At 55.7% G+C, this 18,143-nt stretch overlaps 1 protein-coding gene across 2 annotated transcripts in view; it reads right to left on the reverse strand.

Annotated features, from left to right (window-relative positions):
* Positions 1 to 18,143, reverse strand: part of PPP1R12B (protein phosphatase 1 regulatory subunit 12B) — a 169,545-nt gene that overhangs the window by 114,817 nt on the left and 36,585 nt on the right. For both annotated transcript variants that reach the window (XM_068985639.1, XM_068985638.1), the window contains exon 2: positions 1,826 to 1,956. In XM_068985639.1, the coding sequence (XP_068841740.1) occupies positions 1,826 to 1,956 (131 nt within the window). The remainder of the gene's footprint in view (positions 1 to 1,825; positions 1,957 to 18,143) is intronic.

The raw sequence follows: 18,143 nt of genomic DNA on the forward strand, positions 1-18,143 counted from the left end.
TCAAAAACTCAGACTAAATTAGCCCCATTAATGTAAACAATAAGACCTAACTAGATGCTGTCGTTTGGGCCAATCTGCCGCTTCTAAGTTAGACACTTAGTGGTAACAGGAAGGTGAGAGACCCAGCTAACTAGCAATAGGCCTGAATTCCAAAAGAGGAATCATCGCCCCTAAATCTTTTTTTAAAAATATATCATACAGAGTTGAAATGAAACTAAAAAAGGTCATCACACTAGAACGCACCGATTCTTCCCTGGAAAGCGAGTCTGGCTGTTCTTCATCTCCACTCGCCTGAAAGTTAGACTTTCTACAGATTCTGGGAATGAGAGTATAGTTTAAGATATATTTTTAAGATACAAAAGATATGTATTTTTAAGATACAAAAAGAAAAATGAGGGAACGACCGGGCACTAATCTCTGAAACACCGCTCACAGGCCCTGCGGTCGAGGCCCTGAAAGGCAGGGGGCTCTGCGGGCAGGGGGTGGAGGGCTCCGGGGGGCTCTGCGGAAGACGGCTCTGCGGGCAGGGGGTGGGGGTCTCTGCAGGGGGGGAGGCTCTGAGGGGCAGGGGGGCTCTGCTGGCCTGCATGGGGACACACGGGGAGGGTGAGGACGGCCAGCAGCAGCCCCAGGAGGGCTGGTCCAGCTCGCGCCTCTGGGCAGGCCTGCACACGTCTGACTGGCCATCTGTGCCTGAGGAGACAGTGGCTCTCACCAGTCCACTTCACTCAAGGTAGCGTTTGTTCCGGCAACAGACACTTAAAGTTTGAACTTATTTCCAAAGGAACCATGTTCATCCACAGCCAGGGTAAAGAAACCACGGCAACAACGCGATCGCAGTCACTGTCTGTCTCAGCTTCACTTTAAAAGGAGGAAGAGAGACCCCTAGGATTAGGCCAGCATGACGCCAGGCTGAGCTCCGCCTGTCACCTTCTGGGGAAAAGCAGAACCCCGGATGGAATGAGATTCAGGAGGTCAGAATCACAAAACAAGCCGCCCGAACAAACAGCCAAACACCAGTGAGGAGGGACGAGCAGGCTCTGTTCACGGTTCTCGGCAGAGGTGGGCTGAGGGCCCGCCCGGGAGGGGAGCTCTGCTGCGGGCGCCTGCTCCTCAGGATCCGCGTCTGTCAGTGCGCCACCTCCAACTCCCTGCGCCCGGCACCCTCCCGCGGGACCCGCTCCCAGGCCTCTGCAGAGCTGCCCACAGAACGCACCCTGCTGTGCAACAGGAGGGCTGTACTGGGCCCCAGTCCTGTGGGAAGGGGCCGCGAGACGCCTCTCACCACGGCTTTATGTACAGAGCTCACCTTAGCAGTCCAGTTACTCTCATCTAGAACACATGTGACTTTCTTATCTCCCCGGCCACGCCTTCACTCAGCAGACGCTCACTCAGCACCCTCCCAGCCCAGACCCTGTGTGGTGGGGTCCTTCTACACAGGGTGTGGAGAAATTCCCCAGGTCTGCCCCCGTGCGTGTCCAGCTACAGCTGCTAGAAACAGCCGACAGTGCGGGCAGCAGAAGCCAGCCCCGCGCGTCCCAACAAGCATGCACCAGCTGCAAACAGGAGCAAACACCAACAAGCACGCACCAGCTGCAAACAGGAGCAAATACCAACAAGCACGCACCAGCTGCAAACAGGAGCAAACACAAAATCTCTACTAAGAAGCTGCAGATTAAGCAACTATGCAAAACACAGTTATCAGTTATTCCTTAAACTAGTGCAGCCGCCCGCTTGCATGAGCTGCAGTGAAGACCGGTCACGGCTGTGAAACTCAGGCTCAAGAGCAGAAGAGCACGCGTGGCGCGCGCCGCCGGCCACTCACTCTGCTATGTTGAGGTAGCCACAGGACGCTGCCGCGTGCAGGGGCGTCCAGCCCTCGTTGTCCTGCTGGTTGACACTGGCTCCGTTCTCCACCAGAAACTTCACCACATCCAGGTTCTCGTCGATGCAGGCCTGCAAAGAAAGGCCCGTCACTGAGTCAGCAAGCGCGCATGGGGACGGTGCCCCGGCTCTTGGGGTGCGGCGGAGTCGGGAACAAGGCGTGTCAGCCCCTGCGTCCTGAAGGGTGTCCGGGGGGCCGCTCAGCGCTGGGATCTTAGGCAAACCCGCGAACTCCCTCCCTGCCTCACTGCTCAGCTGTGACAGCGGCACGACGGTGACTGACCGGGTCAGAGGACTAACCAAGGAGCGCGATCGCTGGAGTGCTGCTTCATCACGCATCCAAGAGCGACGTCAGGAACCACTCACCGACTTGCCTGTGAATCTTACAGGCGCAAACGCGCCTTTCTCAGCGGGAAGCTGCACTTTAGGTTCCAGGGCTGCTGAGCCATCTCTGCTCTGGCGAGAGGGTGCAGTGAGCCCTCAAGCAGAAGCCGTGTCCCTCTGAGCAGCTGCAGACAGCAAGGCAAGCGTGTCTGCGCAGCAGTCAGGAAGGCAGGGAGGCTTCCCGAACAAAGGCTGCAAGCCCACTCTAAGCCAGCAAGGAAAGCCACGAGACCCACAGGCCACCAGAGCACAGAGGACAAGAGCAGCGAAGGCCACACGGACAGACGCGACCATCGTCAAGGCGTCAGCGGACCCAGGCAGCGGAGACACTTCAGGGCCCAGAGACAAGTGAGACTCCCTTCTTAAAAGCCTGTCTCTGAGCCCTCCTTTGCAAAAGAAAAAAAGTTAAAACTTTAGCTGAGAACAGCTTTCCAGGTCAGGCTGACTTTTGTAACACTGCTAACACCTGACTTGCTCCTCTCACTGGCTGACGCCCGCACTCAGACACACAGCCCCACGGGGAGGAGCCGGGGAGCCTCCGAGGGGCAAAAGAAACACCGAGAGGCCGGTTTCCCTCAATAATGACCCTGAAGAAGCCGTAGAAACTGTTAACGTGACTAACCCTCAACCACGGTTTCCAAGTGTCCTTAACGCTCTCTGACACAACAGCAAACACGCACGAAGCCCTTCTCCACGTCCCGAGCTCAGCGCCGCCTCTGAGGACAAGCCTCTGTGTGTCTGCCCGAGGTGCAAGACGAGCAAGCACCTTCTTCACAGACGCTACTTCACTCAGAAGAACCAACAGACAAACTATGACGATCAAGGAGCAGAAATGAAAAGTGAGCCTGTCACTTCAAAGGGAAAGAAGCCTCGTATTTCTTGCCGATGACAAATTTGGCCATCCAATTAAAATCAGAATTTTGAAAAAAATATCCACTACCAAGAGCCTGACAGCTTCCTAATATTCAGTTTTCCAATGTGACCAGTGGGATTATCGAGAAAGGTGATTTTTTTATGCTGTGAATGGAAACACACACTGACATCCAGAAGATCGGTGTGACGCGATGAGCCCATGCTCTCCACAAACGCAGGCTCGTCGTGAGAAAGCCGCGCAAGGTGAAAAGCCCACTGGAAACAGGGCAGATGCTGGACTTCAGCGCCACAAAGTGAGGGAGCTCCCCGGATTCGGGTTCAGATTCCACACTAAGATTTAAGAAGCTACTCTTGTTGGCGTTTCAGTACAGCACCAAGAACACTCAGAACTGTCTGAACAGGCTATTAAAACACTCTCCCCTCTTCCAGGCAGACACCCGTGTGAGCCCAGATTTCCCTCATATACACTCATCAGAACAATTCATCGCGGGAGGCAGAAGGCAGACACGAGCAGAGCTTCACGCGGACGCAGGACAAGCCGCTCTTCCCTTTATGCCACAGGCCGACGGGCTGCTTTTACTTCGCTTTTGGTTCTGAAAGTACGTAGCTCTTTTCCACTAAAGTACGTGGTTCATATGAACATGTAATGGGCTATTGCTATTTTGACTGAATCACTAAGCAGATAGTTCCAAGACTTCTCAGAAATATGTAATAATACTTATGAATGAAAGCTCTTTAGGGTCCTGAAGAAATTTTTGAATGTCAAGGATTACTTAGATCAAACAGTTTGAGAACTGATGTCTTCAGTGAACATACCAAGGGATATTTTACGGTGACAATGAGCAACTGGGGAAGACTGAGGGCAAGAGGATGAGATGGGTGGATGGCACCATCGCCTCAATGGACGTGTCTGAGCAAACTCTGGGAGATGGTGAAGGACAGGGAAGCCTGGTGCGTTGCAGTCGGGGTGGGGGCAGGTCACAAAAAGTGACATGGCTTAGTGACTGAACAATGGACAACCATTTAAACAGCAGAAGATTACCCTGGGGAGAACCGAGCGAGAATTCTGAGGATAACTACAACACTCAAGAAGCATCTATCCCAGAAAGAGGACTTAAAAAGAAACCCCTCGAGATAAACCTCATGCCAATCCCATCTAGAAACAGACTGGAGGATAAGCAGCTGATTCAAACTAGGGGATATTTATTTAATCAGGTAATCTTGGCTGAAGACTCACCTCGTGGCAAATCGATGGGGAAACAATGGAGACAGTGAGAGGCTTTATTTTGTTGGGCTCCAAAATCACTGCAGATGGTGACTGCAGCCATGAAATTAAAAGACGCTTGCTCCTGGGAAGAAAAGCTATGACCAACCTAGACAGCATATTAAAAAGCAGAGACATTAATTTGCCAACAAAGGTCCATCTAGTAAAAGCTATGGATGTGAGAGTTGGACCCTAAAGAAAGCTGTGTGCCAAATAATTGATGCCTTTGAGCTGTGGTGTTGGAGAAGACTCTTCAGAGTCCCCTGGACTGCAAGAAGATCCAACCAATCCATCCTAAAGGAGATCAGTCCTGAGTGTTCATTGGAAGGACAGATGCTGAAGCTGAGACTCTAATACTTTGGCCACCTGATGTGAAGAACTGACTCACTAGAAAAGACCCTGATGCTGGGAAAGATTGAAGGTGGGAGGAGAAGGGGACAACAGAGGATGAGACGGTTGGATGGCATCACTGACTTGCTGAGTTTGAGGAAGCTCCAGGAACTGGTGAAGGACAGGAAGCCTGGCGTGCTGCAGTCCACAGGGTCACAAAGGGTCGGACACGACTGAGTGACTGAGCTGAACGGCCTGAAGAAATCCGGGATAGACACCAGGTCACTCAGGTCTGACCTAAATCAAAACGCTTACGATTATATAGTGGAAGCGACAAATAGATTCAAGGGCAGATCCAACAGACAGAGAGCCTGAAGAGCTATGGGTACAGGCTTGCCACACTGTGCGGGGGAGCAGTGGCCAAGGGCATCCCAAAGGGAAAAGCACGAGAGGGCAGAGTGGCTGCCGGAGGAGCCTCACAAACGGCTGGGAGAAGCAACGTGAAGGGCAAAGGAGGAAGGGGAAGATATGCCCAACTAAACGCAGAGTCTCAGAGAGCACCAGGGAGGGACGAGAGAGCTCTCAGGCGACCAAGGCCAAGAACCAGAGGAAAACAGCAGAACGGGAAAGTCCAGAGATCTCTCCAAGAGAACTGAGGCACCGCGGGGCATTTCACGCAAAGACGAGCACGGAAAGGGCAGGAGTGGTCGGGGCCCGACAGAAGCAGAGGACATCGAGAAGGGGCGGCAAGAATGCACAGAACTGTACAAAAAGGTCTTAATAACCTGGATAACCACAATGATGTGGTCACTCACCTAAAGCCAGACTTCCTGGAGTCTGAAGTCAAATGGGCCTTAGGAAGCATCACTTCAAACAAAGCTACTGGAGGTGATGGAATTCCAGTTGAGCTGTTTCAAATCCTAAAAGATGCTGCTGTGAAACTGCTGCACTCAATATGCCAGCAAACTTGGAAAACTCAGCATGGGACTGAAAAAGGCCAGTTTTCATTCCAATCTCAAAGAAGGGCAAAGTAATGCTCAAAATTCTCCAAGCCAGGCTTCAACGGTACGTGAACCGAGAACTTCCAGATGTTCAAGCTGGATACAGAAAAGGCAGAGGAATCAGAGATCAAATTGCCAACACCTGCTATATCATGAAAAAGCAAGAGAGTTCCGGAAAAACATCTGCTTCCGCTTTATTGACTCTGCTCAAGCCTCTGACTGTGTGGATCACAACAAACTGTGGAAAATTCCTAGAGAGATGGAAATACCAGGCCACCTTACCTGCCTCCTGAGAAATCTGGATGCAGGTCAAGAAGCTACAGAACCAGACGCGGAACAATGAACTCGTTCAAAATTGGGACTGGGGTGCATCAAGGCTGCATCTCATCACGCTGCTCACTTAACTTTTACATGCAGAGAACATCGTGAGAAACGCTGGGCTGGGTGAAGCACAAGCCGGAATCAAGATTGCCTGGAGAAACACCAGCAACCTCGGATATGCAGATGACACCACCCTTATGGCAGAAAGTGAAGACCAACTAAAAAGCCTCCCGATGAAAGTGAAAGAGGAGCGTGAAGAAGGCGGCTTGAAGCTCAGCATTCAGAAAACGAAGATCACGGCGCCCGGTCCCATCACTTCACGTCAAATAGAAGCGGAAAAACGGAAAGAGTAGCAAATTCCACGTTCCTGGGCTCCAAAATCACTGCGGAAGGTGACTGAAGCCACGGCATCAAAAGATGCTTGCTCCTTAGAAGAAAAGTTATGACAAGTGTAGGCGGTGTCTTAAAACAGCACAGACATCACTCTGCTGACAAAGGTCTGTAGAGTCAAAACTATCGTTTTTCCAGGAGTCGTGTTCGGGTGTGAGGGTTGGACTGTAAAGAAGGCTGAGCGCAGGAGAATTGATGCTTTCTAACTACGGTGCTGGAGAAGACTCTTTAGAGTCTATTGGACGGCAAGGAGATCAAACCAGTCCATTCTAAAGGAAATCAACCCTGAATATTCACTGGAAGGACTGATGCTGAAGCTGAAGCTCCAATACTTTGGCCACCTCTTGTGAAGAGCTGACTCATTTGATGCTGGGAAAGATTGAAGGCAGGAGAAGGGGACGACAGAAGATGAGATGGTTGGATGGCATCCCCGACTCAAGGGACATGGGTGTGAGCAAGCTCCGGGAGGCGGCGAAGGACAGGGAGGCCTGGCGCCGCAAGTCCATGTCCGTGGGGTCACAGAGTCAGACAGGGCTCAGCGACTGCGCAACAACAATCCTGGTAACAAAGCGCATCTTGTTCGTTTCCCCCAAACCACCTGACACTCTTTTTACCATTAGTGGGATTAGCTACACATCTTACCCTCGATTTGATCTGAAGTCATATATCCCCCCAACCCGACCTTTTAAGGTCAGATGACTTTTATAGCCAGTATTCAAAACAGCCTCTTTTTCAGCCAGCAGTTCCCAAAAAAATCAGAATTTTTCCTATTATGTTTGCTTAGGTTGATCAACTCTTCAAGCTTTCCTCATACTTCCTTACCATGTAAAATATTTCACAACTATTCCCAATATTATGAGCCATTTTGTAACTAAGATTATCAGTGAATCTCTCACACTCTGCACGTCGGCCAGTCTGCAATCCCACAGGTTAAGATTTAGCTAACCCCCTACAGAATATGTCACTAAAAACTGCTAATACTTTAAGTGGAAGGATGGAAGAGGGTATTTTCAAATAGGTACTGAAGTTCAAGGAGGAGACAGTGCTTCAGAGGTTCAGGGCACTCTGCCCAGGAGTCATACACTGTGTCGGGAAGGTCGAATGTGCCCTCTTGGCCTGTGCTAGTGAGGGGCGCAAGTCGGCTCCTCCTCACTTGGCTGCAAAGTCTCTCTGGCTCTGGAAGGAGACCAGCTGGGACATAGCCAGGGGCCATACCATCACCAGGCCGAATTCTGGGAGCCAATGTTCTCAAGACGGTTCTTCACCCTTAGATGACTGAGCCAAATCCCAGAGGTAACGCCACCCCGGCGAGGCAGACGTCAGACAGGAGAAACCTGCCTCTCCTCTTCCCCTCGCGTCTCCCCTGCCTTTTCCTCACCTCAGCGCATCTTCAGCTCTCTTCCTTGCCAGTTTCACGATCATTCCTGTCCACGAATCTCACACCCCTGACACGGTGTCCATGTAAGAATGACACCGTGAGGATGTCCGAGACGCCGCCACCAGCCTCACCTGACAGCGCCCGTCTCCAGTCGTCCGGGAGGGGGCGGAGCGGCACAGCTGTCAGGTGCCCCTGCCTGGCACTCCACAGGGCACGGCCGGAGCCTGGCAGACCTGGGGTCGAGACCCAGCCCTGCCGGTGCACACAGTCCCGAGTGAGGACGCAGCCTGAGCACCAGGGCTCAGCTCGGGGCGGGGACGCCAGCGCCTCGCAGGCCTCGTGAGGGCTACAGAGGACACAGCCTCGCGCAGCACGTGGCACCGTTTCTAAGCCGATGGTTCAGCTAAGCAGCAGCAGCCTCCCGGGAAGAGCATGAATCCCACGTCATCCTCACGCACCGCTGCCCTCCAGCTCCAGGCTCTGAGCCAGCAAGATCACAGGGCCTGTTCCGTAAGCCTGCCTTCAGGAAAGTCGCTGGAGCGCCTGGGATGCTGTGGGGCCCTACAGTCAGAAGCCACAGGAGTCAAGCAGTCTGTCCACAGCCAACTGAAGAGGACGCTGTCGGGCAGGCCAGCCCACAGAGCTGCAGGCAGCCGCTCTCGAGGGCATCTGGGGGGAGCCATTCTCTGCTCTTTGGTTCAGGGAATTTTTTTCCCACTAGGAGGGTTTCCACGGTGGCTAAAGAATCCGCCTGCAATGCGGGAGCCCTGGGTTTGGGTCTCTGGGTTGGGAAGACCCCCTGGAGAAGGGAACGGCGACCCAGTCCAGTATTCTCTCCTGGAGAATCCCCAGGACGGAGAGCCTGGAGGGCTGCAGTGCGCGTGGTCGCAGTGAGCTGACACGACTGAGCGACTTTCCCTTTCTCTAGGAGAATGAGCCTGACCAGACGCACAGTCCCTGGAGGCTTCCCAGCTAAGCATAGACCACATTTAGACGCTGCCGTCCCTCCCTCTGCAGCTGTGCTGTGCCTCTTCCCGGCCTCAGCGAGGGGCGGGCAGGCGGCCGCCTTCGAAGCCACGGCCCCCACGCAGGGCTGCACGCGCCTCCCCACGGACAGGTCTTCCCCTTGAACAGGCCAGGACACTAAACGGCTTTCTGATGTCACTTTCGACACAGAATATTACTGAAGTAACAACCTGTTCTAACTCCTTGAGAAAAGGAGATGTTATTTAATTATTAGTCCAGAAAGCTACCAGAGGAATCGCCAGGTAGTCATTTAAAGCTTCCTAGAATCAGCACGTCATAGTTCCCTGGCAATGAGCATCTCTCCCCCAGGAAAAAGGCTTGATTTCACGGCCTGGAGAAAGGGGAGCGCCGCGCCCCTCTACTGTGCCTTGCCCTGCCCGCTCTCTATCAGAGGCAGGAGCAGCTGACGGCGTTAATCTGGGAGTGCAAGGGAGGCCTCACAGAACAAAGCTGCCTCCATCCCCAAAATAGCCTGCAACTGTCACCGCCAGCAAGCGCCACGGGCCCCAGAGCGACCTTGCTCCTGTGTCTCAGAACCTGCCCTGGCCCGGGAGAGCGTCTCCCCAGGCCCGTCCACTCCGGCGCAGGCAGCACACTGACGCCGGGCTCCGGGCAGCGGGATTCCCCGGCCTCGATCCCACAGATCAGGCTGGGGGGGAAGCTGCTGGGGGGATGACGCCGGGGGGGGGTGGGTTGGTGACGGGGGGATGGCGACCCTGGGGTGGGGGCGGCAGGGGGTTGGGGGGAGGATGGCATGGGGGCTGGTGACGCCAGGGGTGGGGGGCGACCCTGGAGACGTGGCCCCTTCCACACCTTTCACTATCTTGTCCTTTATCCTCCAAACTTGTATAAAACAGTAACAATTCTTTATACAGTTTACAAAACTCGAAATTTATATAATTCCCCAAATTGCGTAATGTCTACCTTATCCTGAAAACCCTAAACGCTTGGAGGTAACAGCAAAGAGCCAAGTGTCTTTCACACACGCACTCATCACCAAACACCCTGACTCACCTCCGTGCAAGCGTCAAGTCCACCAGCAAAGCCAGAATGCAAATCCCACGAGGGAGGGCTCTCTGGCTATTGGTCCACTGATAGACCCCAAATACCAGGACCATACTTGGCACCCAGCAGGCCCCCAACAGATGTCTGTGGAGATGAACGGACACCCAAACGCATAGAAACTCCCATTTTCTACAGATTCAGGTGACTGCTGGTTACCTGGACTCTAAGACCTGTCCAGACTCGTCCCACTGAGAGCAGACAGCATGTCCCAGGGTGGGCCAGCCCCACTGAGGGCGGCATGCTGACGCCGCACGGCTCATGCTGGGCATACGTCTCCATCCACCGGGCAGCAGCTGAACAGTGGCCCAGCGGTGTGCGTCCACGCCCTAACCCCGGAGCAGGAGGGGGACCTGACTCAGACACGGGGGCCCAGCAGGGTGTGTCCACACCCTAACCCCGGAGCAGGAGGGGGACCCGACTCAGACACGGGGGCCCAGCGGGGTGCGTCCACGCCCTAACCCCGGAGCAGGAGGGGGACTCGACTCAGACACGGGGGCCCAGCGGGGTGCGTCCACGCCCTAACCCCGGAGCCGGAGGGGGACCCGACTCAGACACGGGGGCCCAGCGGGGTGCGTCCACGCCCTAACCCCGGAGCCGGAGGGGGACTCGACTCAGACACGGGGGCCCAGCGGGTGTAGGCGTGGCATGGTCTCCAGCTCCAGAGGCGTCCGGGATGACCTGAGGGGCCCCAAACCCAAGCAGCACCCGCTAAGAGGCAGACAAGCAGGCAGGGGAGAGCTGGCCAAGGCAGGAGAGGGGTGGCAGAGTGCCCGGGGCAGAGCCTGCAGCGTGCCAGCCGCCACCAGGGGCCGGGAGGCTAGAGCGGAGCGTCTCCCTGGAGCTCCAGGGCCAGGGCAGCCCCACCGCGCCCTGACTTCAGGCTTCAGCCTCCCGCCTCGAGAGCCGTGAGGGGACAGGCTCCTACTGTGTCCACCACCAAGCTCGTGGAGGCCACAGGGCCCCAACACGCCTGGCACGGAGCGGGCGTCGGCCCCGCGAGGACCGGTGGCGTCCTCGCCCTTGGTGCCAACGGGGGCACCGCAGCCAGTCACCCCTTCTCTGCCGGATGAAAACGGTCAGGAAATCAACTACACCACTTCTTAAGGCACAGCTGCGTTTTACCAGAAGGTTTTAGAGTCAATTTTCAGCCCAAAGAGCAGATGCCCCGAAATGCCTGATCACGTGCTCACATGAGACGCGCCCGAGGACGGGGCCGAGGCGGGCCGGGACGGGGAGGCTGAGCCAGAGGCTGCGGGCCCGACACAGCTCAGCCCACACTGCCCTGGCTCCAGCAGGGCAGCCTCAGGCGCCACCAGAACGCCTTCGAGAGAAGTCAAGGCCGCCCAGGCCTCAGTGTGTTGGATAAGCCCTGAGCAGATAAGCCCTCTGAAAAGGCTCTACCTACTGTAGCTCAGACCACCTCATCCACCTCACAGTCAAGCATCCACTGTGGCCATGAGGCTGTGTGCCCGTCGGGGAGGCGGGGATCATGATGGCAGGCTGTCCAACGCGACAGGCGAACCGGCACCGCCAGCCGGGCTCAGGGCTCAGGGCCGCGGGCGTGGGCGGCTTGGCCCCAGCGGCAAGAACTATGTCTGAGGATGCGCTCAGCGCTCAGGCCGGCTCTGGACACAGATCTGAGGCCTTTCAGGGGAGACAGCCAACGAAGGCAGCACAAGCATTTTCCATGGAGCGCCACGTGACCGGGATTCTCGCTCTCCGTAAACTGGCATCCTGTCCCCAAGGCTGTGCCCGGCTATTATCTGCGGCCAGAGAAACCTTCTTTCAGTTAAGAGCAGGTACCTTCTTGTCTGAGGCTGCCACTGTTTGGATTTCAAACACATGTTCACTCGGGGTCTAACAGGACTGCCGAGAAGTGCCACCACCCTTACCCTTCAAATGAGGTCTCCCTCACCCACCCCTGTGCACTGAAATGAAGAAACACCCGCTGAGCTGTCGGACAGGCATCACCACGGCAACTTCTGTACTACAAAGGCTGTGCCCAGCGACCCTAACTTGTCATAGAGGCGGGTTTTCGAAAAGTCAAGAAGATGAAGGGCCTGGAAGATGAAACAGCATCTTCTCAAAGCCCATGGTTCGTCTCAGACAGAAGTTCCGTACTCCAGTCTCGAAACCTCAACCCTGTCACGCGTGGAGAGTTCTAACAGCGAGGGACCGTGAGGGAGCCCGAATAAACGGCAAATCCCAGGCGTATGCTTCTCTCAGACCCAGGGTGCGCGAGGCCGGATCGGGCTGAGCCTGACAGCAGGGAGAAGGCCCCCCACGGGGTCGTCTGCCCACAGGTCGTGCACACTGGGCTGAGGCCCACCGAGTCGTGACACAACCCGCCTGAACTGACCTGGCGGAGCGGGGCTCCCGGGACAGGCCTGTGCCAGCCGGGGCAGTAAGCAGGGGGAGGAAGCCCACAGACGAAGCAACCAGCCCCGAAAAGGGACCCGAGCTGTTTCAGGTCACACATTAGGCGAGGAACCAGCTGCACTTTCTCCCCAGCAAGTTAAAGCTGCCCACAACAGCACTCACGGGCCAGGCTCAAGATACCAGTCGGCTCGCAGAGCATCTGTAACAGCTGACACTGTCTTCCTAAACAGAGGGCAAGCTGGCATCACCAGGGACACAGCCGACTGGCGATCCGAGCTACTCACGCCGCCCCAGACGAAATACAAAGCACAAAGACCCTGTGAAAGTGCTCGGGCGCCGTCTGCTCATCAGCAGAGTCGAAAGTAGAGACCCCCTCACGGCTTGGCTAACTGTCCTACCCTCAGCCCCCAGCCTGCCTGTACCGGCTAGCACACAGAGTATATGGCTGTCCTGCAAAAAGGGCAGACCGGTCTGTGCCCAGAAACAAGCGTTCCACAAGCTGCAGAGTGCAGTCTGAAAGCGAGGACGGCAGGCAATGCTCCACGGCTGCCAAGCGAGCCTCACAAAGAAAGCGGGCAGTTCTGGGACCTGAGCTGGGTGGAGAGAAGTTACAGGAAGATGAGGTTCTCAGAAAGTATCACATAAACCAGCACAGCACGTTTTACACCTGACATACGAAAAGGAAGGGACTGTTATCCCAGCGTATCTTCGTGCAGAGCTCCGTGCCGGCAAAGCTCCGAGCGTCAGTCGGCATCACCTCCTGAAGGGCCGCACACGGCAGGGCCACAGGGAGCATGAATCACAGCCCCGCCCGGCACAGCTCGGCCGCCAGGAGGGCGGGTGTGGGCTCAACCCCGGCAGCCAGCCAGGAGCCCATGTCTGTGGATGAGAGGCCACCGCACGCTTCCATGCCCCACCTGCACAACGGCCACACCGACCGCGGAGCCCGCGTCAGGGGTCACACGCCCGCCGCGGAGCCCGCATCGTGTGTTTCAAGCGAGCGAAGGCACACAGGGCTCCGAGAGTCCAGCATGTGGTTAGGTGCTCTGTGAGCAGCAGCGGCCACCATGATCATATTCTGTATGCTATCATCCTTGCTTAGTCCCTAGAAAAAGGCGAAAAGCATCCACTGCATTTTAAATAAACAGAAATATGGTATAAACTCTGGGTGAGTTCAGACCGCAGCAGTCAGGCCCTACCGTTAACAAGAGAGGGAGGTCGGGGGACGGGGAGGCGCGGAGAGCAGCTCGCGGGGCTCCGGGCCGTGGACCGGGCTTCGCCAAGACAGGGTCACCAGCTGTCAAAAGCCATCAGGTCCTGTTAGCATAGGAGGGAACGCTGGGCAGACAGACCCAGCACTGAGACACCACCAAAGGGCAGGGAAGACCCTTCCCAGTGCCGTGTCCAGGGTGCGAGGCGCCTGTCACCGACTCAGCCAGCACTTTCTGAGGCCAACGTTATGCCCGACACCGCCCTGCGGAAGACAGGGAGGAATCAAAACTGAGTCAGACTTCGCCATTTAGTGGTGGAACGCCATTCACAAGCGCGTGTCGCAGGAGTGAGACTCTGAAATAACGTGAGAGGCATGCTCAGTGTCAGAGCACAGGCGTCACAGACTGGCGTCATGAACCCTGGGGCCACGGGAAGCACCTCCCAAATGGATGTCGTTCGCCCCTGTCATAAAGGACAAGGACTCACCAGATGGAACCGCAGGCACAAGGAGAATCAGGAGAAAGTGAGGCGAAAGTCACTCAGCTGTGTCCGACTCTTTGGGACCCAATGGACTATACAGTCCATGGCGTTCTCCAGGCCAGAGGATTGGGGTGGACAGCCTTTCCCTTCTCCAGGGGATCTTCCCAACCCAGGGATCGAATCCAGGCCTCCTGCACTACCGGCTGAGCCACCAGGGAAGGCCAATTAGAAGAACGGAAGCAGGACACACAGAGCTCTAGAGGAGAGGAGAAGAGCTCGTTTTCTGAAACGGTGAGGAGTCTGGCCAGTCTGCGCTCCGTTGGGGGTGGGGCCCACACACACACGCGCAGAGGGCTTCACCTGCCGGGCAGGCGGGAGGAGAGGCGGGCAGCGTGGAGCGCGGCAGCGGAGGCCGCCCCAGACAGACCGACTCCACCCTGAGCAGCAGGGAGGGCCTGCGGCTTTGAAGACGGGAGTGAGGTCGTGGGGTCTGCGCCCGTCAGTGAGAACAGACCCCTGACCTGCCAGGAGAAGAGCCTCGCCGGCTGCCCGAGGGAAGCAGGCACAGCGAGGCCAGAGGAGGGGTCCTGAAGGGGCACTGGTGTGGGGGCGGGGGGGGACGCGCCCGGCCGCCCAGCGGTCAGGACTCAGCGCTTCACTGCGGTGGCCCAGGTCCAGTTCCTGGTCCGGGCACTGAGGCTCCAAAGCCACGAGGCAGGGCCTGGACACGTACTTTCATGAGCAGAGCCACTGAAGGACAGCTGGTACACAACGCTGGGTCTCTGGCACACGGGGCAGTGAATCGGGTATATGCTTCACGTTGTTTCCATCATCACGGGGTACTGCATAGCGCCCTCTGGGCTAGGACGCTGCATGTCACCCTCCGGGCCGGACGCCGACTAGCGCCCTCCGGGCTGTGCAGCAGGGCCTTCGGCATGTCATCTGCTGATGACGCTCAGGGTGTTTCCATGTCTCGGCTGCTGCAAACAGGGCTGCAGTGAACACGGGGACGCACGTAATTCCTTGACTGACAGTTCTGTCTGGATATATGCCCAGGAGAGGAGGACTGCTGGGTCATATGGTAACTCTGTTTTTTAGTTTTCTAAGGATAATCAATTTTGCTAATAATATAAATTCACTACTGGGGATAAAAGAGAAAGTACTAAAAAATTTTAGAAATGTAAAGTTTTTTTCCTGAAACCATCCACCACAGTAATTCAGGAAATATGGTGCTAGTCCAGCTCTCAGATTACTTTTGAACTAACGGAGCTGGAAAAGACTCGAGAGTCCCTTGGCCTGCAAGGAGATCACCAGTCCATCCTAAAGGAAATCAACCCTGAATTTTCACTGGAAGGACTGAAGCTGACGCTCTGATACTTAGGCCACCTGATGCGAAGGACTGACTCACCTGAAAAGACCCTGATGCTGGGAAAGACTGAGGACAGGAGGAGGAGAGCGCGGCAGAGGACGAGATGGCGGGACGGCATCACGGACGCGGCGGACCCGAGTTTGAGCAAGCTCCCGGAGATGGTGAAGGACAGGGAGGCCTGGCGCACTGCCATCCACAGGGCTGCAAGGAGCTGGCCGTGACACTTAGAGTGTGTCTCCAAGGCCCACCCAAAGCTGCAGCAGCATCACTTCTCTCCCTTACTTTCTTATTTTGGCTGCACTCGAGCCAACATCCATCTGCTGTGGCTCTCGGGGTCTGGAGTGCGTGGACTCAGCGGCCTCGGAGCCCATGCCTTCTCTAGCTGTGGCATGTGGGATCTTGGCTCCTCGGTCAGGGATCAAACCCAAGTTCCCTGCTTTGGAAGGTGGATTCCTAACCACTGGACGTCCAGGTAAGCCCCAGGACATCATGGCACCCCACTCCAGTACTCCTGCCTGGAAACTCACATGGGTGGAGGAGCCTGGTGGGCTGCAGTCCATGGGGTCGCGAAGAGTCGGACATGACTGAGCAACTTCACTTTCCCTTTTCACTTTCATGCATTGGAGAAGGAAACGGCAACCCACTCCAGTGTTCTTGCCTGGAGAATCCCAGGGACGGGGGAGCCTGGTGGGCTGTCGTCTATGGGGTCGCACAGCGTCGGACACGACTGAAGCGACTTAGCAGCATCTGGACACACCACATTCTGGTCAACCAGTCGTAAGCTGATGGCCATCTGGGTTGTCTCCAACCTTCTGGCTATCATGAACAATGCTGCTGTAAACATCTGTGTTCAAGTTTTTATGTCAACACCTTTTCATCTGCTTTGAGTGTTGTATTACCTAAGGGTGGAATTGCTGGGTCATAGGGTAACCCTACACCTAGCTGTGTGAGGGACCGCCAGACTGTTTCCCAAAGCTGCTTTACCATCTTACATTCCCTCCAGCAGGGTATGCCATTCTAATTTCTTAGAATGTCATACCTTGAAGATTAGAAATTTTCAATTCTCTACATTCTAATTTCAATGAGTTCAAACTATCTTTTCTTCCCCCTACCCCCTCACGCTTGTGGTGTCATATCTAAGAATCCTTTACCAAGTCCAAGGTCATGGAAAATATCACTGCTATGTTTTCTTTTAAAAGTTTCAGCTGTTACACTCAGGTGCTTGATCTGCTTTGAGTTGAGTTCTGTATATAGTATGAGGTAAAGGCCCGACCTCTTTCTTTCATGTGACGGCACAATTGTTGGAGCCCCATTTGCTGAAAAAGAATCGTTTCCTCACTGAGCAGTGGTCTTGGAACCTCTGTAGAAAGCTCGGTTGGTGAATTTCTTTCTCAACTCTCAGTTCTGTCTCGCTGGCCGGTAGGTCCACCTCTGTGCTGGACCCGCGCCGTCCTGGTCGCCACGGCTGTGAGGCCAGTTCTGAGCAGGCAGCGAGTGCTGCCACCTCCCTCCTGCCCACAAGTGGTCAGCAATTCCGGGTCCCTGGCAACTCCGGGTCGGCATCACGCCACATAGTTTTCACCCAAAGGAGCAGATGCCCTTCACAGCCCTTCTCCATCTTTCTTTCGGACGCTGTCTGCACGGCGCTCACTCCGGCAGCACACACACCGAGACTGGGATGGCACAGAGGCCAGCGTGGCCCCTGCGCAAGGAGGACACGCAGGGTCGGGAGCTGCTCCACGTGCCAAAGAAAAGGTCTGCACGAACTCGGATCCAGAAAGACACACGCAGCCCCACAGCAGCGCCGCTCAGAGCAGCCAGGGCATGAGGACAGCCCCAGTGTCCGTCGGCGGATGAGAGGGCAGAGACGCAGCACGTGCGTCAACGCAGGACCATTCAGCCGTGAAAAATGGAACAGTGCCATCTGGGGCGGCACGGACGGGCGAGGGCATCACACGGCGCGAGTCAGAGACAGGATGACGGCACCACATCACTAACACCTGGAACCCGAAAGGCGACAAACACAAGCACGTCTACGAAACAGAGACAGACTCGCAGACAGAGAGCAGACGAGCCGAGCGGGAGCGGCTGGGCTCCCGTGCGACCGCACAGCGGAGGAAACGATGGACTCGCGGGCGTGTGACCGCACAGCGGAGGAAACGATGGACTCGCGGGCGTGTGACCGCACAGCGGAGGAAACCATGGACTCGCGGGGCCAGCTGGCCGACAGTGCGCCTGAAGCACTACGGACAGAGGTCCGCAGCACCCGCGGCGGCGAGCAAAACCACCCGAAGAGAAGGGACACGAGAGGCAAAGCGGTCATCCAAGGAGGCTTCACGAGCAGTTGGAGGACGTAGGGCAGCAAGGGAGAGGGGGAACGGCACGTCCAATTAAGCCCAGAGCTTCAAAGCTACAAGAGACAACGAACCGCGTTTAATAATAGAAGAAAACAGCAAAAGGGGAAAGACTAGCGGTCTCCCCAGGAAACTCGGAAACATCGAGGGAGCATCTCGCCCAAACACGGGCACAATAAAGGATAGAATGGCACAGACCTAGCAGATGCTGAGAAGATCAGGAAGAGCTGGAAAGAACGCAGAGAACTGCACTTAAAACGACTTTAATGCACCGGATTACTACAGTGGTGTGGTTAGCCACCCAAAGCCAAATATTCTGGAGTGCGAAGTCAGGTGGGCCTTAACAAGCAGTGCTGCTAACAAGGCTTCTGGATGCAACAAAATTCCCACAGAACTATTCAGACCCTGAAGGAGCGCGCCCCCAAGGTAGAAC

Source organism: Capricornis sumatraensis, chromosome 14 (assembly GCF_032405125.1).
Source record: "Capricornis sumatraensis isolate serow.1 chromosome 14, serow.2, whole genome shotgun sequence".
Taxonomy (NCBI): Eukaryota; Metazoa; Chordata; class Mammalia; order Artiodactyla; family Bovidae; genus Capricornis; species Capricornis sumatraensis.